The sequence below is a fragment of the Ranitomeya variabilis genome, chromosome 5 (assembly GCF_051348905.1).
Source record: "Ranitomeya variabilis isolate aRanVar5 chromosome 5, aRanVar5.hap1, whole genome shotgun sequence".
Taxonomy (NCBI): Eukaryota; Metazoa; Chordata; class Amphibia; order Anura; family Dendrobatidae; genus Ranitomeya; species Ranitomeya variabilis.
This window is the reverse complement of record NC_135236.1, coordinates 312,856,916-312,881,244: the sequence shown is the minus strand read 5'-3', so window position 1 is coordinate 312,881,244 and position 24,329 is coordinate 312,856,916. Positions and strand designations below refer to the sequence as shown.

General features: G+C 42.0%; 1 protein-coding gene and 1 long non-coding RNA gene across 2 annotated transcripts in view; one reads left to right on the top strand and one right to left on the bottom strand.

Annotated features, from left to right (window-relative positions):
- Positions 1-24,329, bottom strand: part of CAMK1D (calcium/calmodulin dependent protein kinase ID) — a 362,392-nt gene that overhangs the window by 89,614 nt on the left and 248,449 nt on the right. Inside the window, exon 3 of the mRNA XM_077264591.1 lies at positions 2,699-2,773. Within this exon, the coding sequence (XP_077120706.1) occupies positions 2,699-2,773 (75 nt within the window). The remainder of the gene's footprint in view (positions 1-2,698; positions 2,774-24,329) is intronic.
- LOC143775887 (uncharacterized) lies at positions 1,702-24,056 on the top strand. Its single transcript, XR_013215726.1, has 4 exons — positions 1,702-1,789; positions 7,349-7,404; positions 22,836-22,898; positions 23,775-24,056. It is a non-coding gene; the product is annotated as an uncharacterized LOC143775887 (long non-coding RNA).

Genomic DNA, 24,329 nt, shown 5'->3' with positions numbered 1-24,329 from the left:
AAAACTTTTTGTCTAATGTTACACCTATGTACTCCAGTGCTTTTTTTTATCAGAAAAGTATTCGTGAACCACCAGGTTCCTTTTAATTATTCAAAGGCTACCTGGTGGTTCAGGAATATTTTTCTGATAAAAAAAACACTGGAGTACATAGGTGTAACATTAGACAAAAAGTTTTATTTAGAATCAATTAAAAATATATTGCATTGAAGGTGAGCTAAGCCCACCAGCATCAGTGGCTTATCTACAGCATTCTGTAATGCTGTAGATAAGCCCCCGATGTATCCTGAAGGATGAGAAAAAGAGGTTAGATTATACTCACCCAGGGGCGGTCCAGCTGCGGTGGGCGTCGCGGTCCGGTCCAGGGCCTCCCATCTTCTTACGATGTCGTCCTATTCTTGTCTTCACGCTCCTGCGCAGGCGTACTTTGTCTGCCCTGTTGAGGGAAGAGCAAAATACTGTAGTGCGCAGGCTGCGCAGGCGCTGGGAAAGGTCAGAGAGGCCCAGCTCCTGCGACCTGCAGTACTTTGCTCTGCCCTCAACAGGGTAGACAAAGTACGCCTGCGCAGGAGCGTGAAGACAAGAAGAGGACGACATCGTAAGAAGATGGGAGGCCCCGGACTGGACCACAACACCCATCGGATCGGACAGCAGCAAGACCGCCCCGGGTGAGTATAATCTAACCTCTTTTTCTCATCTTTCAGGATACATCAGGGTCTTATCTACAACATTACAGAATGCTGTAGATAAGCCCATGATGCTGGTGGGCTTAGCTCACCTTCGATTTTGGTGGTGACAGGTTCCCTTTAATAAAAAAATAGAGAAAAACCATTAAACTATTTTCCAAATATGAGTTTATGCACATAGCCAGGGCATACATAGAAATAATGGGGCCCCATTAGTCTTAATTGCCCTCCACCACCCAAATAACATTCAGCAAAGAAGGAAGGGTCAAAGAGCATACGTGCATGCCTCCAATTTTTAATGACAAGGCGAGGGACAGGTATTGCAGCATGTACATAGTAATTTTGCTGAAACTGAAGCCCTTTAGTGTCCTCACCTACTACAATATCCCTTGCATATAGTATGATGCCCCCAAATATGCCCTCCCAAAACCCAGAATGATACCCCCACAGTGAATTCTCCCACAAAATGTTCCCCCACAGTACCTCCACATGCGCAGAATGATGACCACACAGTGCAGCCAGCAACGCACGATGCTCCCACAGTGGCCACAACACAGTATGATGTCTCTAAAGCTCTCCCACACACATTTTGAGACCCTCACAGTGAACTCCCACACACAGAATGATGGAACCCACAGCCCCCCACACAATATGATGTCCCCCACACAATATGATGTCTTCCACACAATAAGATGTCTTCCACAAATATTAAGATGTCCCCCCACAACCAAGCCACACAGTATAACTACCCCCACACAGTATTATGACTTCCACAGCCACCCATATAGTATGATGCCCCCACTACCAACTATACAGTGTGGTGCTCCCATTGCCCCACTACACAGTATGATGGCTCCCACATTCCCACCTCAAAAAAGTATGAAGCACCTCATTATACCTCCTAGTACCATCTCCAAAACACAAATCCAACACAACACAGTTTCAGCACCCCACCCCCATTTTCAGACTGAACAGTGGTGGAGGGAGCCAATAACAGATACAGTTGTAGTCAACTGAATCTGCACCCTCAGGATGTAGAAACCATTGAAATGGAGAAGCCAGACTGTGAGGCCCCATGGTCAGGATAGGTGATACCTTGATGACCGGTGAGGATTTGACTGCTGTGACCAGCAGGAATTGACACAGAAAGGAATTTCTATCCCCAACTTTTAACCCTGTTACAAAACTGTGTGGTATGTTGGCCGCTTGGACACTTCACTATTCATTCCTTTTGGGGCTGTAAATAGCTGCACTTAGCTTTTTCTGGCTGCCACATATTGGGCGTTCGACCTGCCGTGCCATTTTATAACAGGCATATACATGTCACGTTCTGCTGATCGGGTCCCAGCGGTTGCTCCCCTAGTGATCAACATGTTATCAACCATCCTATGGATAAGTGATCAATTGGTTTAACTTGACAACCCTTTTAGGCAATTTTGCTGTGATGCAAACATTTGGGGTGTTTTTTTCGACTGAAAGAGAGAGAGGTTGGAAACTCAAACAGTACTAAAGGGTTTTACCAAGTTATTAACTAGTTATTTATTTAAAACACTGAAAAACATTTTGACTCAATTTTTATTTCATAAGGAAGATTCTATCCAGTCCCTATGAAAACAAAATGTAGATTTTTCTAAGGAAAAGCCTAATATTTGGTGGGTAAGGAGTTATCCAGCACTGATAACTGATAACTGATAGTATTGATTTATGTGCTGTAGTTTCCTTTCCAGAGCTATAGACTTTGTAGGAGCCCGTCTCAATGTACTGCTTTCGAAGTGGTTAAAAGTCATGCATCTCAAGACAAAAACATGCAATTATATCTGCTAATTATCTCTATAATGAAACGTGATATAAAACACTTTGGTCGTCATAGTAACATTGCAAATTATACCTACAGGCTATGACACCAACACAGTACATGTTTATCAAATGGTACCTCTGTATGAGAGCCATTATGGAAGGAATTTGTGGGACCAGCAGGGAACAATGCTTGAAAATTGTAATTAATGACTACTCACAGCTGCATGACCAGATACAAATGACTAGGGCTCTCATAGATATCTTCCAAGGCAACGATGTTCTCATGCTTGATCCTGAGGAAAACAGAGAAACGGTAAATTAGCTTCCAGGTAGATCATTATCTGGACTGAACTGAGCTAACTGTAATTGCCATTTGTTACTAAGATTATTTGGTCACAGGAATATATAAGTAATACATCATGTGTGAAAAGCATACTGCAGTAAAGAATTAATTTTATTTTTTTTAAACAATTTATTTTTTAAATTAATTTTACATTTTTGTACTATTAAAGCTGTACAAATAAAATTACAACGTGATATAAACTTGTAATGCTTTATTTTAATTTTCCATTCATTGAGCAATATTTTCATGTGTGTCCTCGTGCGTGTAATTTTTAAAATGTAAAAGATGAAAATATTTTTTTTTTTGCCTAAAATACAAAGGAAATGTGTCCTCTTTAACTTTTTGGCCTTTTAGGGCTTTTGCACATGTTGATGTGGTGCGATTCTGCCATGCAGATTTGCTAGAAAAACCTGAAGCAATACTGATGCCAGAAAACTTAATGAGAAACCTGAAGTGTAATGCACAAGTTGAGTATTTTCGACTTGTAGATTTGGTGCAGAAAATAATCTGCAGCGTAAATTTTTTGTTTTTTTTTCACAGCGTTTTTTCACCATTGACCTCATTCAAATCAGTCAAAAATACGCAGGCCAAAAATGCAGGCAAAAACACATAAAAAATGTGGCAAAAACGTATAAAAAATGCGGCAAAAAAGCACAAAAAATGTTGCAAAAATTTATTTAAAAAAATGTGCTTATGGCAGCTGCGTTTTTCCTGACAAGAAATGCAGAAATGGTGCAGACATTTCTGCACCCATTTACTCAATATGTGCACATAGCCTAATTGTGACCAGGGTGCCCAAACTTTTATATGTCACTGTACATACAACTATATATATTGGTTCAGGGTCACTGGCATAGTATGTGAGGGGAGATATGGTATCACGAAGATTGCCATCCTCTGTGATGTGAAAAGGCAGACGTTTCTCTCCACCATGTTATGTAGTGAGTAGCTGTAAGAGATGGGCAGGATGCTTACTCACCATATCTCCACCCCAAGGGGGTGGTTCGGTAGGTTAAATGTCCAGCTAGTGAGTTTTTTTCTTTGTCTATGGTCTGGAGGCAGGAGAGCTTCAGAGAAGTGTTCATGTGCAACTGTGCTGATTGTACCCTGAGCGAGCGGATTCCCGCAGGTATAAGGACTGTACTATAAGTTATCTTTTTGTTTCCCGGCTTTGCTACGTCATGTTTATTTTCTTGAACTCTGCACTAGCCTATGAAATGATTTAATTTAACCAGGAGAAGAAATGTTCCTGAGTCTACCTCTGTGAGCAGCTGAGTGAGTCGACCTACCACAATATTTAACTATAAATATATATAAAATTATATATATAACTATATATAACCATATATATATATATATATATATATATATATATATATATATATATATATATATATATATATATTGGGTACGGAAAGTATTCAGACCCCATTAAATTTTTCACTCTTTGTTTCATTGCAGCCTTTTGGTAAATTCAAAACAGTTCTTTTTTTTCTCATTAATGTACACTCTGCACCCCATCTTGACTGAAAAAAAACAGAAATGTAGACATTTTTGCAAATTTAATAAAAAAGAAAAACTTAAATATCACCTGGTCATAAGTATTCAGACCCTTTGCTCAGACACTCCTATATAAGTCACATGCTGTCCATCTCCTTGTGATCCTCCTTGAGATGGTTCTACTCCTTCATTGGAGTTCAGCTGTGTTTAATTAAACTGATAGGACTTGATTTGGAACGGCACACTCCTGTCTATATAAGACCCCACAGCTCACAGTGCATGTCAGACCAAATGAGAATCATGAGGTCAAAGGAACTGACCAAGGAGCTCAGAGACAGAATTGTGGCAAGGCAAAGACCTGGCCAAAGTTACAACAATTTCTGCAATACTCAAGGTTCCTAACAGCACAGAGGCCTCCATAATCCTTAAATTGAAGACGTTTGAGACCACCAGAAGTCTTCCTAGACCTTGCCGTCCAGCCAAACTGAGCAATTGTGGGAGAAGAGCCTTGGTGAGAGAGAAAGAAGAACCCCAAGATCACTGTGGCTTAGCTCCAGAGATGCAATAGGGATATGGGAGATAGTTACACAAAATCAACTATCACTGCAGCCCTCCACCAGTCGGGCCTTTATGGCAGAGTCGCCCGACGGAAGCCTCTCCTGAGTGCAAGACATATGAAAGCCCACTTAGTGTTAGCAAAAAACACATGAAGGACTCCCAGACTATGAGAAATAAGATTCTCTGGTCTGATGAGACGAATATAGACCTTTTTGGTTATAATTTTAAGCGGTATGTGTGGAGAAAACCAGGCACTGCTCATCACCTGCCCAATACAATCCCAACAGTGAAACATGGTGGTGGCAGCATCATGCCATGGGGGTGTTTTTCAGCTGCAGGGACAGGACGACTGGTTGTCATTGAAGGAAACATGAATGCGGCCAAGTACAGAGATATCCTGGATGAAAACCTCTTCCAGAGTGCTCTGGACCTCAGACTTGGCCGAAGGTTCACCTTCCAACAAGAGAATGACCCTAAGCACACAGCTAAAATAACAAAGGAGTGGCTTCAGAACAACTCTGTGACCATTCTTGACTGACCCAGCCAGAGCCCTGAGCTAAACCCAATTGAGCATCTCTGGAGAGACCTGAAAATGGCTGTCCACCAACTTTCACCATCCAACATGATGGAACTGGAGAGGATCTGCAAGGAAGAATGGCAGAGAATACCAAAATCCAGGTGTGAAAAACTTGTTGCATAATTTTTGCAAAAATTCTGATATTTTCACAAATAAACACAAAAAATATTGACCTATATTTACTATTAACAAGAAGTGCAATATGTAACGAAAAAATACACAAAAAATGCAAGACACAGTACACACAAAACTATTGGTGTCTTCAACGGTAGGAATGCGACAGTCCAGTCTACACCCTGTTAAGGCTAGCGGAAAGCACCAAATAATTAGAGAAAAGGAATAAGGTGTGTTTGCAGCCTGGGGTCCACTGTGTAGAGATGGAAACTGCTGCTAAGCAATGACGAACTATATGGTGGTACAATGAGAATACACACACGGGTTAGCTTCACCCTGTGTGAAAGAAGCGAACCCTGTTGCGTCACAGGGCCGCAGTACCGCACGTAACGGAAATAAAGTAGCATGAGAGTGCATGTGGTGCCGCACTGACAGACGCCACTAACCACCTAGACTTGGGTTTGGAAAGCGCAGTGATAGCGCACGGCGCCGCATTGGCGGTCACAGCAATAGACGCTGTTTGTGTACTATGTTGGTAAAGTCGGGCGCTAGATTACAATCATCCTCCTTACGCGAGCATTCAAACACAAGGAAGGGGATGATTAAAGAGCGACTTTCACTCACAACACACACACATAAACAAGTGTATACTAGCGCATGGCCGTGCGGCCATGCAAACCTTTCATAGCTGCAGCAAGTTCAGGACCTTCCTAGGGGACCAATAAGAACTGCTACAGTAACTGAGCAAATTCAGGACCTTCCTGGAGGACCAATAGGAGCTACTGCAGTACCTGAGCATGTGACCCCAGACCACCACTGAGAGGTCTTTCTTTGGGCATGCTCAGAAGGGGAAAAGCAGGACTTAGTCCCAGAGACGTCTGCTCGCTGCTGATCAGTACAGGCTACAATGGCAGAGCCTGGAAAGGCCGCAGTAACCCTTTGCACAGAATCAGACTGAGCGAGACGCTGGGACCGACGTCTCCGCTGAGCAGGCTCCACTGCGGCTGATGCAGAATGAGAGACCGCAGCAGACAAGGTTCGAGTTTCCCCCTGTGCAGCGGCGGGAACTCAACTCCTAACATACCCCTCACGCTGTGTAAAAAAGCAGCGTCTTAGGCTATGTGCTCACAAACAGTAATAGAATTGTTTCAGAAGCAATTTATTTTCACTGCCTCCAAAACCCTGCGTTCTAATCACGCAGTTAAATCTACATGTTCTTAGTGAATTTAACGCTTCTAAAGAATGGCTATGGGAAAAACTAAGCAGTGGAAAATTATTATTTTTTTTCAAATAAAACTATGTCTAAACAAAACAAAAACAGGCATATTATCGACCTTATCAAGCTACAGCGCCTGCATGATGAATGTGATTTTTTTTCCCAACCATATAATATGCGGTATGTAAAATAGGAGGCAGGTCGCATCCATAAGGATGAATATCTAAGCAGAGCAACACATAAAGACTCCTCCACAGCCCGCCCTGAAGCACAAGAATCTCATTAACTGAAAACTGAAGATTACACAACTAAAAAAATGGATTTCATCAACCCAGGTATCATTATAATTGGTATAATGGCGCCAACCTGACACTGTCTGTAGGTTACTGAGCACATCCTGCTGACAGGTTCCTTTTAAATAAATAAACGGAGAACATTTTTAAATTGTTTTGCAATGTAGGAGGAAAGCAGAGCTTCAGGGGGCATCCAGAACTGCTTAAATTAATTAATTAGTAATAGGAATCTAAAGTAACACATGCATTCTTTGTATTTGTCTTCAGAATCAATGCCTCTCCAGGTAATCCCAGTCTAACAAGGTTTCCTGGAAATATTCTTGGTAGGTCAGCATGATGTACTTTGCGAGGCTGAATGAGGTTTATTAGGAACCTAATGTGAATACACTATATTTTTCCCAGAATAGATAATTAATGTTTTTATGTTTGTACCTTGTGTAGTATCAATAAAAAATAATCAGCACCAATCCATGTGATATATCACAAATACTTGATATAGCCAATAATGAAAATGTAATAGTTTATTAAAAGATAAGACCACTCATTAAATTAAAGGGCCACTGTCACCCCCCCCCAGGCGTTATAAACTAAAAGAGCCACCTTGTGCAGCAGTAATGCTGCAGTCTAACAAGGTGGCTCTTTTAGTTTTTGATTAAGTTATTACCGCAATAAAACGTTTTAAAAATTGGCCAAACGTACCAGCGATTGTACGGGAGGCGGTCCGAAGCGTCCTCTATGAATCTTCAAACTGCCGTCACTCTTCTCTTCAGGGCCGATGGTACCCGCCCCCTTCGCGTTGTTGCTTCAAATCCGGCGCCTGCGCTGTGCGTGCCTGCCTGGGGCCTGCGCAGTCTTCTTTGGCCGTCATCACTCACACGCAGGGTGCCTGACTGCGTCTGTGCGGGCAGTGCGGCCGCCCTGTTACTGAATCCCCGCCCCGCACTGTGTTATTCATTATGCACACTGCGGGGCTGGCATTCCTGGGCATGCGCACTGCACTGCGCTGTTCAGGCCCTCCCCCATCTCGGACGTTCTCCCTTGTCTGACGTTCCCCCTGCTCCCCCGCCTTCCGGCATTATTTTCGGCTGCCAGATTCCAAAATCTGGTGAGGATTAGTGTATATGGCGGCAAGCTGCTGTGTGCTTTGTCTCTCTCTATGTGTTTGTATGTTTTAATGCAAATGCATATTTACACCAGCAGCAATGAAAATTAGGTACTTGTGTGGGTGGCCATAAATTACAAAGCACTGATGATCAATACTGTTTTTTGGGGGAGCATTATAGGTTTACATTGCGTTCGGGCAATACGTTTTGCGAATATAGCTAGCGTATTGCACCAGCGCAATGTCTTTAGCGGGATTGCTTTTGCCGATCCCGCTATCGCAGATCCACAATCTGCGCTAGCGAGGAACGGAGCTGGGACGCTGAAAGCAGCATCTGAGGTCCGACTGAAAATAACGGCACATCGCAAGGGCGTGCCTAAAAAATGGCATGCGCTAGCGATGCGATCCAGATCCTAAACACATTGCCGTCAATGGGTGCGCTAACGGACCCGTTGCATGGCGTAACTTGCGACAATCACGCCATGCAGCGTACTCCTTTAGCGTTAACCCATTAACGCTTAGTGAACCTATTCGTAACGCACTGAACATCACTAAAGGAGGAGGGGTCTGCATTATACCGCATCAAAGAACAATAAACGTTGAGGGGTGACCATTATTACACCGTACTGCAGATCAATGCACGGTCAGGGGTCTGCATTATTATACCGCACTGATCATCAATAAACGGTGAGGGGGGATCATTATTATTCCGCACTATAGATCTATAAACGGTCATGGTGGAGCATTGAGTGGAGCACTTAAATACGTGGCACTGAAATACGTGGCACTGAAATACGTGGCACGTGGCAATGAAATACGTGTCACTGAAATACGTGGCACGTGGCAATGAAATACGTGGTACGTGGCAATGAAATACGTGGCAATGAAATACGTGGTACGTGGCACTGAAATACGTGGCACTGAAATACGTTGCACATGGCACTGAAATACGTGGTACGTGGCACTGAAATACGTGGCACAGAAATACGTGGCACAGAACTACGTGGCTCTGAAATACGTGGCACTGAAATACGTGGCACTGAAACACGTTGCACTGAAATACGTGGCACGTGGCAATGAAATACGTGGCACTGAAATACGTGGCACGTGGCACTGAAATACGAGGCACGTGGCACTGAAATACGTGGCACACAGTACATATAACATAGAGTATATACTCACCATACAGCACATACAGGTACGCAAAGCCCTCACCCTAGGGGAAAAGTCCAAAAAAAACCCAAAAAACAAATCAGTGTATCGTGCACTGTTCCGGAGTTCAATGGCGCCCGGCGTCTCTATTTACGGCACTACAGGTGCGGGTGAACTTTCCCACGCTGTAGTGCCGTAAAGCGAGAGTACCGGGGTCAATGACCGCAGGTAAACTCTCGCGCATGTACAGTAAGACACCGACAGGTGCCGGAGCACCTGTCAGTGTGTTGCTGCAGCCGTGGAGAGCAGACACATCTCCGGATGTGTCTGTTCTCCATGGCAGATCGACGTGGGACCCTCGTTGGATTTCTGCGGACAGGGCCAGGGAGTATTAATTTTTTTTTTTTTTAATTTCTGTTGCAGGTCGAGGGTCTTCAAATGGATTAAGCGTAAAATAAAGTACTTGTCAAAAAGTGTGTGTTTTTATTTCATTAAAATATTTTTTCCAGTATTTCAGTGCCACGTATTTCAGTGCCACGTATTTCAGTGCCGCGTATTTCAGTGCCACGTGCCACGTATTTCAGTGCCACGTGCCACGTATTTCAGTGCCACGTATTTCAGTGCCACGTGCCACGTATTTCAGTGCCACGTATTTCAGTTCCACGTGCCACGTATTTCAGTGCCACGTATTTCAGTGCCACGTGCCACGTATTTCAGTGCCACGTATTTCAGTGCCACGTGTCACGTATTTCAGTGCCACGTATTTCAGTGCCACGTGTCACGTATTTCAGTGCCACGTATTTCAGTGCCACGTGTCACGTATTTCAGTGCCACGTGCCACGTATTTCAGTGCAACGTATTTCAGTGCCACGTATTTCAGTGCCACGTGTCACGTATTTCAGTGCCACGTGTCACGTATTTCAGTGCCACGTGCCACGTATTTCAGTGCCACGTATTTCAGTGCCACGTATTTCAGTGCCACGTATTTCAGTGCCACGTGCCACGTATTTCAGTGCCACGTATTTCAGTGCCACGTGCCACGTATTTCAGTGCCACGTATTTCAGTGCCACGTGCCACGTATTTCAGTGCCACGTGTCACGTATTTCAGTGCCACGTATTTCAGTGCCACGTATTTCAGTGCCACGTACCACGTATTTCATTGCCACGTGCCACGTATTTCAGTGCCACGTGCCACGTATTTCAGTGCCACGTGCAACGTGTTTCAGTGCCACGTATTTCAGTGCCACGTATTTCAGTGCCACGTATTTCAGAGCCACGTATTTCTGTGCCACGTATTTCTGTGCCACGTATTTCAGTGCCACGTACCACGTATTTCAGTGCCATGTGCAACGTATTTCAGTGCCACGTATTTCAGTGCCACGTACCACGTATTTCATTGCCACGTATTTCAGTGCCACGTACCACGTATTTCATTGCCACGTGCCACGTATTTCAGTGACACGTATTTCATTGCCACGTGCCACGTATTTCAGTGCCACGTATTTCAGTGCCACGTATTTAAGTGCTCCACTCAATGCTCCACCATGACCGTTTATAGATCTATAGTGCGGAATAATAATGATCCCCCCTCACCGTTTATTGATGATCAGTGCGGTATAATAATGCAGACCCCTGACCGTGCATTGATCTGCAGTACGGTGTAATAATGGTCACCCCTCAACGTTTATTGTTCTTTGATGCGGTATAATGCAGACCCCTCCTCCTTTAGTGATGTTCAGTGCGTTACGAATAGGTTCACTAAGCGTTAATGGGTTAACGCTAAAGGAGTACGCTGCATGGCGTGATTGTCGCAAGTTACGCCATGCAACGGGTCCGTTAGCGCACCCATTGACGGCAATGTGTTTAGGATCTGGATCGCATCGCTAGCGCATGCCATTTTTTAGGCACGCCCTTGCGATGTGCCGTTATTTTCAGTCGGACCTCAGATGCTGCTTTCAGCGTCCCAGCTCCGTTCCTCGCTAGCGCAGATTGTGGATCTGCGATAGCGGGATCGGCAAAAGCAATCCCGCTAAAGACATTGCGCTGGTGCAATACGCTAGCTATATTCGCAAAACGTATTGCCCGAACACAATGTAAACCTATAATGCTCCCCCAAAAAACAGTATTGATCATCAGTGCTTTGTAATTTATGGCCACCCACACAAGTACCTAATTTTCATTGCTGCTGGTGTAAATATGCATTTGCATTAAAACATACAAACACATAGAGAGAGACAAAGCACACAGCAGCTTGCCGCCATATACACTAATCCTCACCAGATTTTGGAATCTGGCAGCCGAAAATAATGCCGGAAGGCGGGGGAGCAGGGGGAACGTCAGACAAGGGAGAACGTCCGAGATGGGGGAGGGCCTGAACAGCGCAGTGCAGTGCGCATGCCCAGGAATGCCAGCCCCGCAGTGTGCATAATGAATAACACAGTGCGGGGCGGGGATTCAGTAACAGGGCGGCCGCACTGCCCGCACAGACGCAGTCAGGCACCCTGCGTGTGAGTGATGACGGCCAAAGAAGACTGCGCAGGCCCCAGGCAGGCACGCACAGCGCAGGCGCCGGATTTGAAGCAACAACGCGAAGGGGGCGGGTACCATCGGCCCTGAAGAGAAGAGTGACGGCAGTTTGAAGATTCATAGAGGACGCTTCGGACCGCCTCCCGGTACAATCGCTGGTACGTTTGGCCAATTTTTAAAACGTTTTATTGCGGTAATAACTTAATCAAAAACTAAAAGAGCCACCTTGTTAGACTGCAGCATTACTGCTGCACAAGGTGGCTCTTTTAGTTTATAACGCCTGGGGGGGGTGACAGTGGCCCTTTAATAACATTCAAAAAGTGGATGAAAAACAAGACATATTCACATACAAAAATAAATGTATCAAGTCTATTTTATCCTTCCCGACATAGGGCATAATAGTAAGTCCTATGCCAGCGCCTCATGTATGGAGTGGACTCATAGCTGACATCTTCGTCCTCTTTCTTCATGTGAGAATGACATTTTCTCCATATACTGCAATATTATGGTATACAATACATAGAACAAGTGAAGAAATGATGGTTCTAACTCCCGTAAGAGAACTAATCAGTAAAGTAAAACGTAAAAACCTTTTAAAAATATGAAATAAAATATAATAATTCTAACCCCATTTTCTCCATTAAAAAAAAAAAAAATTAAAAATATATTTAAAGGCGTATTTGATATTGCAGCTTCTGTAAAAGTCTGATCTATCATAATATAACATTTATTAACCCCTACGATAAACTCTGTAAAGACAAAAAAGAAAAGGCAACATTGACATTTTCTAGAAAAAGAAGATACAGTAAAAAGTGTTAAATAACGTATGTGACAAAAATGTAATCAATAAAAAAGTCAGCTCACCAAGTAAAAAAACAAGACCTCGCACAGCTCAAATGATAGAAAAAAAAGTTACGAGTCTCAGAAAAAGGCAAAAAACTACTTTTTTTCTACAAATTTCCAAATGTTTTCACTACCTAAATAAAAAAACAAGAGAAGCAATAAAAAACTATACAAGTTTCGTATCGTAGGCCTGATACTGATGTGGATATTGAAGAATCATGTGGTCAGGTCATTTTTACTGCACAATGCATGACGTAAAAAAAGAAAAACACAGAACAATCATTGAGATTTGTTTTTTTACCATTTCACCAAACTTGGAATTTTTCTTCCATTTTTAGTACAATACATGATAAAGTGAATGGTATCATTTCAAACCTTCAATCTGACCATAACAAAATCCTTGACACGCCACTGTCAACAGAAATATAAAAAGTGTTATAGCTCTTGGAAGAAGGGGTGGAAAAAATAAAAACAAAAGTGCTTTTTAAAAATTGCACAGGCGGGAAGGTGTTAAAACATGGCAGTAGCAAATAATAATGTCACACACCCATACTGTAATATTGAGAGATACACAGAAGAGATCAATTACAGCAGATATGAACAATATATATTTATCAAAAGATGTTTATTGGTAATTTATAACAATTATGAGCAAAGAAAAATAGATATAAATGGATAGATAGATACATGATAGATAGATAGATACATGATAGATAGATAGATAGATAGATAGATAGATAGATGATAGATAAATAGATAGATAGATAAATAGGTACATAATAGATGGAGAGATATGGGATAGATAGGTACGTGATAGACAGACAGATCCTTAAAACAGCATAAATGTTAACACAATGTTGATCAGCCAACAAGAACTATCAATTTGACTGTCAGTCAAGAAATTATATAAAAGGGGATGTTAAAGGAGCCGTAGGCGCCAGTAATGACAGAAGTTTCTCCTTTAACCCCTTTCCGACATTGAGTGTAATAATACGCCCACGTCGGAATCCCTCCCTTTGATGTGCGCTCTGGCGCTGAGCCCACATCTTTCCCGGCACATGTCCGCTGTTTTGAACAGCTGACATGTGCCTCTAAGGATGCCGTCACACTATCAGTATTTGGTCAGTATTTTACTTCAGTATTTGTAAGCCAAAATCAGGAGTGGAACAAATCGAGGAAAAGTATAATAGAAACATATGCTCCACTTCTGCATTTATCACCCACTCCTGGTTTTGGCTTACAAATACTGAGGTAAAATACTGACCAAATACTGAACATGTGATGGCAGCCTAACAGGAGTAATAGGAGAAAATAAACCCTATAATTTGCTACACAATTTCTCCCAAATACAGTGATACCCCACATTCAATTTTTAGAGTACAAATTTGACTGAAATACGGTAGATTGTGGATGCCGTATTGCATTTGCAAAGTCCCAAAGGTGACAAGACAGCAAAAACCTCCCACAAGAAGACAAACATTTTAGAAAGTAGACCGCTTGAGGGATCTACTGTACTTTCCAAAATGTGGATGCTACAGTTTTGTTAAGCATCTTGAACCCACAGGTGTTTCGTAGAATTTTTTAAGAATGAGACTTGAAATTTAAAGAAAAAAAGTTTTTTTCTGATAAAATGTTACTTTAAATTATATTAGTCTACCATTATGTATCAATACATTTTCATAGGGTGCAGCTAAACTGTTGATTTTTTTGCTCTTGCTTAAAATACCATTTTATGATGCAAAAATGTCATTGTTTCACATATTTGACAGATTTTAAGAACAAGACCACAATAATAATATAGATTTGTATGAAAAAATCTCCTTATGTAGACAGTGGTAATGGTATTACCAGATTTGCCAAACGTGTTCTCAGCCACCAGATATACAGTAGGCAACTTGGAAACTTGATGGAAGATAGCTCCGCTCAATCATTGCACGAAGCAGCATTACAAGGTTATCAAGCTATACATTCCTTGAGATGGGTGATAGCACATATTCAAATAGCTGGGACAGTCTAACTGCAGAAGATTAAATGGACATTTCAACCAACATGTTTAATGTATTCGCAAGCAATAAGTAACCATATGTGCCCACAATTCGGAAGTAGCAGCTCTTTGAACGCAGCGTGCGTTCACTGCGTCCAAGGCACTGCAGTCTACTGAAAGCAGGTAAATCCGCATGAGTTCACTGAACCGTGCGGATTTACCGCTTCCAATACATTCTATTGATTAAATTGCTGTTGCAGAGACGCTAGAGAAATTGACATGCTTCGGTCTTGAAAGATGTGCTGCATGTTAGTTTCCACAGGTGTTTCGTAGGAGACTATGAATGCATAGTGGACATGTGATTTCTAGAAATCCCATCCACTATGCTGCAACCTCTGGCTGTTGTGGTCTTGACGCTGCATAAATACGCAGCGTCTAAACCGCAGCAATTCCTGATCGTGGGCACGTACCCTTAGGGTAGATTAACACAAAGATCATCATTCTCATTGTCATAGTGATTGGTAAAGACTTGACCGAAGAACAGTCCCATCCATCAGTCCCACCATTTATTTGTTATTTAACTTTTCTGTCTGGTGCAATCCCCATTAGGAAATGTGCTCCACAATTGTTAATGCCATCCAGTGCACATCTTGCCACATGTATGCAATCCTTGATCAGCCCGTCCATGGTGCATACTGCTGTGCGAGATGTGAGCACGTTGTGCATTTGGAAGCCCAGATTATGAATCTAAATGTGCAGCTGGCAACACTGAGATCCATTGACAATATGGAAAGGAGTCTTCTGCTCACTGAGCAGACACTCAATGGGATAGATGAGGAGGGGGATGGTAGGATGGAGCTGCAGGACAGTGAAGCAGCAAGCTGGGTGACAGTTAGAAGGCCGGGTAGAGGGAAGAGTGCCAGGAAGGCTAGTCCTGATCTGGCACACCCCAATAAGTTTGCCAAGTTGGCAGATGAGGGGGGTGCCAGTACAGGGGTAGCACTACTGCAGCCAGGCATGTCCTCTGAAAGCCGGAGGAGTGGCTGCTACAGTAAGGAGGGAAGTAGGAGAGCAGGGCAGGCCAGATAGGTGCTCGTAGTGGGGGACTCAATTATTAGGGGAACAAATAGGGAAATCTGTCACAAAGACAGGGATCGTCGAACGGTGTGCTGCCTACCTGGCGCTCGAGTCCGACACATCGCTGATCGGGTGGACAGATTACTGGGAGGGGCTGGTGAGGATCCAGCAGTCATGGTGCACATTGGCACAAATGACAAAGTTAGAGGTAGGTGGAAGGTCCTTAAAAATGATTTCAGGAAATTAGGCTGCAAGCTGAAAGCAAGGACCTCCAACGTGGTATTTTCCGAAATACTTCCTGTACCACGTGCCATGCCAGAGAGGCAACGGGAGTTTAGGGAGGTTAATAAGTGGCTCAAGAATTGGTGTAGGAAGGAGGCATTTGGGTTTCTTCCTGCAGAACTGGGCTGACTTCTCAGTTGGCTACAGGTTCTATGCTAGGGAAGGGCTGCACCACAATGGGGAAGGTGCAGCTGTGCTTGGGGAGAAAATGGCTAGAAGGTTGGAGGAGTGTTTAAACTAGGGAATGGGGGGGAGGGTATTCAATTTATAGGAGGGGAAGATAGTGCAGATAGAGACCTGGGCACAAATAAGGAAGTTGGGGGTGGCGGTGGCATGGGGGATGGAGTTAGATCAAATAATAATTTAAGAAAGAATAGAGGTACAGAGAGGAACATCAAGTGCATGTATACTAATGCCAGAAGCCTCGCCAACAAAATGGAGGAATTAGAACTAATGTTGTTGGAGCATAATTATGACATGGTGGGGATATCTGAAACATGGCTGGATGAGAGCCATGACTGGGCTGTTAACTTGCAGGGCTATAGCCTTTTCAGAAATGACAGTACAGATAAGCGAGGGGGTGGGGTGTGTCTGTTTGTAAAATCATCCTTAAAACCCATCCTGCGTGATAATATAGGTGAATCTAATGAAAATGTAGCGTCCCTGTGGGTGGAGATAAGGGGAGGGGGAAAAATAATAAATTACTGATAGGGGTTTGTTATAAGTCTCCAAAAATAATGGAAGCAACGGAGAATATCCTCATAAAGCAAATAGATGAAGCTGCGACACAAGGAGAAGTCATTATTATGGGTGACTTCAACTACCCTTAAATAGTTTGGGGAACGGAAATCTGCAGTTCCAGCAAAGGTAATCGGTTTTTGACAACTATGAGAGACAATTACCTTTCACAACTGGTTCAGGACCCAACAAGAAGGGGGGCACTGCTAGACCTAATATTAACCAACAGGCCAGACCGCATATCAAATATAAGGGTTGGGGGGTCACTTGGGGAATAGTGATCACAAAATAATAAGTTTTCATATATCCTTTAATAAGATGTGTAGTAGGGGGGTTACAAGGACACTAAACTTCAAGAGAGCAAATTTCCAACGGATGAGAGAGGATCTTGGTGCAATTAACTGGGACAATATCCTGAGACATAAAAATACACAAAGGAAATGGGAGACGTTTATTAGGATCCTGGATAGGACCTGTGCACAGTATATACCGTATGGGAATAAACATACTAGAAATAGGAGGAAACCAATATGGCTAAATAGAGCTGTAAGGGGCGCAATAAGTGACAAAAAGAAAGCATTTAGAGAATTAAAGGAAGTAGGTAGTGATGAGGCATAAAATAAATACAGAAAATTAAATAAATTCTGTAAAAAGCAAATCAAGGCAGCAAAGATTGAGACAGAGAGACTCATTGCCAGAGAGAGTAAAAATAATCCCAAAATATTATTTAACTACATAAATAGTAAGAAACTAAAAAATGAAAGTGTTGGCCCCCTTAAAAATAGTCTGGGTGAAATGGTGGATGAGGATGAGGAAAAAGCCAATATGCTAAATGACTTTTTTTCATCAGAATTTACACAAGAAAATCCCATGGCTGACAATATGATCAGTGATAACAAAAATTCCCCATTAAGTGTCACCTGCTTAACCCAGCAGGAAGTACAGCGGCGTCTAAAAATAACTAAAATTGACAAATCTCTGGGCCCGGATGTGATACACCCCCGAGTACTGCAGGAATTAAGTACAGTCATTGATAGACCATTATTTTTAATCTTTAAAGAGTCCATAATAACAGGGTCTGTACCACAGGACTGGCGTATAGCAAATGTGGTGCCAATATTCAAAAAGGGGACAAAAACTGAACTCGGAAATTATAGGCCAGTAAGCTTAACCTCTACTGTGGGTAAAATCCTGGAGGGCATTCTAAGGGATGCTATGCTGGAGTATCTGAAGAGGAATAACCTTATGACCCAATACCAACATGGGTTTACTAGGGACCGTTCCTGTCAGACTAATTTGATCAGCTTCTATGAAGAGGTAAGTTCCAGACTGGACCAAGGGAACCCAGTGGACGCAGTGTATATGGACTTTTCAAAAGCTTTTGATACGGTGCCACACAAAAGGTTGATACATAAAATGAGAATGGGGATAGGGGAAAATATGTGTAAGTGGGTTAAGAGCTGGCTCAGGGATAGGAAACAAAGGGTGGTTATTAATGGAGCACACTCGGACTGGGTCGCGTTTAGCAGTGGAGTACCACAGGGGTCAGTATTGGGCCCTCTTCTTTTTAACATATTTATTAATGATCTTGTAGGGGGCATACAGAGTGGAATTTCAATATTTGCAGATGACACTAAACTCTGCAGGGTAATCAATACAGAGGAGGACAATTTTATATCACAGGATGATTTATGTAAACTAGAAGTTTGGGCTGATAAATGGCAAATGAGCTTTAATGGGGATAGATGTAAGGTCATGCACTTGGGTAGAAGTAATAAGATGTATAACTATGTGCTTAATTCTAAAACTCTGGGCAAAACCGTTAATGAAAAAGACCTGGGAGTATGGGTGGATGAAAAACTCACATTTAGTGGCCAGTGTCAGGCAGCTGCTACAAAGGCAAATAAAATAATGGGATGCATTAAAAGAGGCATAGATGTGCATGAGGAGAACATAATTTTACCTCTATACAAGTCACTAGTTCGACCACACTTAGAATACTGTGCACAGTTCTGGTCTCCGGTGTATAAGAAAGACATAGCTGAACTGGAGCAGGTGCAGAGAAGAGCGACCAAGGTTATTATAGGACTGGGGGGTCTGCAATACCAAGATAGGTTATTTCACTTGGGGCTATTTAGTTTGGAAAAACGAAAGCTAAGGGGTGATCTTATGTTAATGTATAAATATATGAGGGGGCAGTACAAAGACCTTTCTGATGATCTTTTTAATCATAGACCTGAGACAGGGACAAGGGGGCATCCTCTACGTCTGAGGAAAGAAGGTTTAAGCATAATAACAGACGCGGATTCTTTACTGTAAGAGCAGTGAGACTATGGAACTCTCTGCCGTATGATGTTGTAATGAGTGATTCATTACTTAAATTTAAGAGGGGACTGGATGCCTTTCTTGAAAAGTATAATGTCACAGGGAATATATACTAGATTCCTTGTTAGGGTGTTGATCCAGGGAACTAGTCTGATTGCCGTATGTGGGGTCGGGAAGGAATTTTTTTCCTCAATGTGGAGCTTACTCTTTGCCACATGGGTTTTTTATGCCTTCCTCTGGATCAACATGTTAGGGCATGTTAGGTTAGGCTATGGGTTGAACTAGATGGACTTAAAGTCTTCCTTCAACCTTAATAACTATGTTACTAACTATGTTACTATGGCAATTAAATGCAGTAGATTATAATAATTGCTGTGCGATTATGTAAAAATGTTCACTCAATAAAAATAAGGAATCAATCTACACTTACTGACCCCAGAAATTGGAAACATGTTCCATCTCAGTGATGAGGCACTTTGACCCTGCTGGTAAGACTATGAAGGCTTGGTTATGGCTCAGTGTCGATATATTCTGAGACTAGGAAAGCTGTGATGTAGCTCAGTGATAATGTATTGTCAGACAGCTGGTGAAACAGGGAAAGCTGGGTTATAGCCTAACGATTACATATTCTGAAAACTGCTGCTGGGACTGAGTAATTCGGATCTGACACATTCACATGCAAACAAGCCCCTAAACTGGCCCCTTCTGCATCATCGGTGGCTGACTGGCTAGTGTTGCCATATGAAAGCATGGCTCAGATTCGTGTGTTAATAGAATAATATAACATGCTCTGTCGTCTCCAAGTGGATTAAATGCATTCTGGAATAGTTGTCCATATTCTGTAACTACATAAATAGTAAGAAACTAAAAAATGATAGTGTTGGCCCCCTTTAAAATAGTCTGGGGGAAATGGTGGATGAGGATGAGGAAAAAGCCAATATGCTAAATGACTTTTTTTCATCAGTATTTACACAAGAAAATCCCATGGCAGACAATATGATCAGTGATAACAAAAATTCCCCATTAAGTGTCACCTGCTTAACCCAGCAGGAAGTACGGCGCCGTCTAAAAATCACTAAAATTGACAAATCTCCGGGCCCGGATGGGATACACCCCCGAGTACTGCAGGAATTAAGTACAGTCATTGATAGACCATTATTTTTAATCTTTAAAGAGTCCATAATAACAGGGTCTGTACCACAGGACTGGCGTATAGCAAATGTGGTGCCAATATTCAAAAAGGGGACAAAAACTGAACTCGGAAATTATAGGCCAGTAAGCTTATCCTCTACTGTGGGTAAAATCCTGGAGGGCATTCTAAGGGGTGCTATACTGGAGTATCTGAAGAGGAATAACCTCATGACCCAGTATCAGCACGGGTTTACTAGGGACCGTTCATGTCAGACTAATTTGATCAGCTTCTATGAAGAGGTAAGTTCCGGACTGGACCAAGGGAGCCCAGTAGATGTAGTGTATATGGACTTTTCAAAAGCTTTTGATACGGTGCCACACAAAAGGTTGATACATAAAATGAGAATAATGGGGATAGGGGAAAATATGTGTAAGTGGGTTGAGAGCTGGCTCATGGATAGGAAACAAAGGGTGGTTATTAATGGAGCACACTCGGACTGGGTCGCGGTCAGCAGTGGGGTACCACAGGGGTCAGTATTGGGCCCTCTTCTTTTTAACGCCCTCTTCTTTTTAACATATTTATTAAGGACCTTGTAGGGGGCATGCAGAGTAGAATTTCAATATTTGCAGATGACACTAAACTCTGCAGGGTAATCAATACAGTGGGGGACAATTTTATATTACAAGATGATTTATGTAAACTAGAAGCTTGGGCTGATAAATGGCAAATGAGCTTTAATGGGATAAATGTAAGGTCATGAACTTGGGTAGAAGTAATAAGATGTATAACTATGTGCTTAATTCTAAAACTCTGGGCAAAACCGTCAATGAAAAAGACCTGGGTGTATGGGTGGATGACAAACTCACATTTAGTGGCCAGTGTCAGGCAGCTGCTACAAAGGCAAATAAAATAATGGGATGTATTAAAAGAGGCATAGATGCTCATGAGGAGAACATAATTATCCCTCTATACAAGTCACTAGTTCGACCACACTTAGAATACTGTGCACAGTTCTGGTCTCCGGTGTATAAGAAAGACATAGCTGAACTAGAGCGGGTGCAGAGAAGAGCGACCAAGGTTATTAGAGGACTGGGGGGTCTGCAATACCAAGATAGGTTATTACACTTGGGGCTGTTTAGTTTGGAAAAACGAAGACTAAGGGGTGATCTTATTTTAATCTATAAATATATGAGGGGACAGTACAAAGACCTTTCTGATGATCTTTTTAATCATAGACAGGGACAAGGGGGCATCCTCTACGTCTGGAGGAAAGAAGGTTTAAACATAATAACAGACGCGGATTCTTTACTGTAAGAGCAGTGAGACTATGGAACTCTCTGCCGTATGATGTTGTAATGAGTGATTCATTACTTAAATTTAAGAGGGGACTAGATGCCTTTCTTGAAAAGTATAATGTTACAGGGTATATACACTAGATTCCGTCATAGGGCGTTGATCCAGGGAACTAGTCTGATTGCCGTATGTGGAGTCGGGAAGGAATTTTTTTCCCCAATGTGGAGCTTACTCTTTGCCACATGGGTTTTTTTTGCCTTCCTCTGGATCAACATGTTAGGTCATGTTAGGTTAGGCTATGGGTTGAACTAGATGGACTTAAAGTCTTCCTTCAACCTTAATAACTATGTAACTATAAGCATTGGATCGATCAACAATTTCTTAGTAATGGACAAGCCTTTTAATTTATTTCACATAACTGCCAAAACTAAAACAAAAAATGTTTTCCCAGACTGAGTTTAAGAAATTACCCATTTCAAGCTAAATTTTCCTTCTGCGACATCTACTTCTTTATGGCAGCATTTCCCAAACTCTATTCCTCACGTCTCCCAACACATCATGTTTTCAGGATTTTTTTTAGTATTGCACCGGTGATGGAAGTATCATCAAAACATCAGGAATTCTCTCGCTTGGGTAATACTATGGAAACCCTGAAAACATGGCCTGTGGGGGCCGTGTGTGCTGGAGTTTGGGAAACACTGCTTTATAGAAATAAATGTTCTATTCCTGATTACTCCCGGTTTTATTTTTTACATTTAATCCACTAAATGGATCAAATTTCAGATTCAGTTTTGTCTCTGTCGATTTCTACTGGTAATTTTCAAGCTTAAAATGGAATCCAATGCCGCATGTGATCATTCTTTTAAACAGATTCCATGTCTGTTTTCAAAATTGGTAGTGTGAATGGGCTGTCAATTATAACATGATCAGTGTGCAGTTCTGTTATAGGACGTTGTGTAAGCGGACCCCCACCGATCTGCATGAAATTAAGAGGCCCTCAAATATATTAATAAAGTTATAAAGGTTTAGTTACTCTTTATGAAATTATGCATTTACACTAGATATACATAAAGAAGGAAAAAGTCATCTCCATTCACATGACTTTTTCAAGCCTAAAGGTCTGGTAACTTGCCAGAGATCTGAGGAACCAGGCCCTACATCTAAAATTGCAGCATCTGACATCAAAGACCAGTAGTACCCTAAGGAAAATAACTGTGCTGAGCTAATCCCTTTAGTCTGTGAAAAATCTCTAAATTAGTGCTGAATATGTTTATGGGCTAACTTATTTACATTTTTTAGGATCAGAACCATTTGACCTATTCAAGTGGAAACCTGAAAAATTGGAAAAGATCAATTGAAAAAGTAAGTAAGCCCCTATCACATAAAAAGGCCCCAAATAAAATAGTATAAACATATAAGCAGGTTTCAAGTGTTCCTACGATTACTAATACAGCACGATACTGCATTTGTGGAAAAAACTAGACTGAGCTACTTAAAAAGAAAACTTAGAAATAAACCCCTTGCAGACATGGAAGAGGGGATGGCAAAAACTAAAGTGCAATATGATTCTCTAGGCCAGCATGATTACAATAATACCAAACATGCTAGTATTTATTTACTTATTTATTTTTTACTTACCGTATTTATTTTTGTTGGGCTCTGTAATGTTTTCATTTTTTGGTCAATAGCGCTGTGTGAGGTCTTATTTCTTTTTTCTTTGCGCTGCTTATTGCATTTTTTGTGCAGTTTTGCAGTGCCTGAAAAGCCGCAATTTGATTCTCATTATGTTTACCAATCGGGTTAATACATTTTATATTTTGATATATTGGACTTTTACAGATTTGGAGATGCCACAAATGTGTGGCTTTTTTTCTTTATTTTTAGTAGAGGATTAGTGATGAGCGAGTATACTCGTTACTCGAGATTTTCCGAGCATGCTTGGGTGTTCTCAGAGTATTTCAGCGTGCTCGTAGATTATGTTTGTGTCCCCGCAGCTGCATGATTTGCTGCTGCTAGACAGCCTGAATACATGTGGGGATTCCCTAATAAAACATGCAATCGGGAAATCTCGAGTAACGAGTATACGCGCTCATCACTATAGAATATAAAATAGGGTGATTCAAGTTTTAATTGAAAAAAAAAAAGTATTTTTACAGTATTTGAACCCGTAATTAATTTGATTGCTTATACTATGCACTGCAATACCACAGTATATAGTAAAATCACTGTCTCCTATAGATGACAGCTGCAGGTTGGTTTTCATAGAAGCACCGTTATGAGAGGCATAGAATCTTCAGCAGACACCTGGCTGTCACGGCAAGTCATCAGCTCCCCGTCATCCCAAGGGCCAATGGGCGCTTAGGATGGCGCGCTCTCCGGTGGCATTTAACAGCAGAAGGCAGGGCTCAGCTTCACTTGTAGCTGTTTTAGAGGCAGATTATGGCTATCTATTTCTAATTATGGTTATGAATAACACTACTATCATCAGCTGGAAAACATGCAGTCTCAGGAAACAGAAAAACAAAGACTCAACATTGGACATACCAGTATGTCCAATATTGGGAAGGGGTTAATAATTAAATGAAACAAAAAAATAATATCACTCTCGTGGTTTATTAACCCACACCATGATCCTTCTCTGTAAAAATCGTGTAGAGAACAAATTAGTTAATGTCCTACTAATTAATTCATTCATTTTTTGGCCAAAGGTTGATTGAAGCCAATTGCCCAGAGCCATGTCGGCTGGGTTTTGCAATCTCTTGTCGCACTGCACAGAGGCCAAAGCAGGGGGGT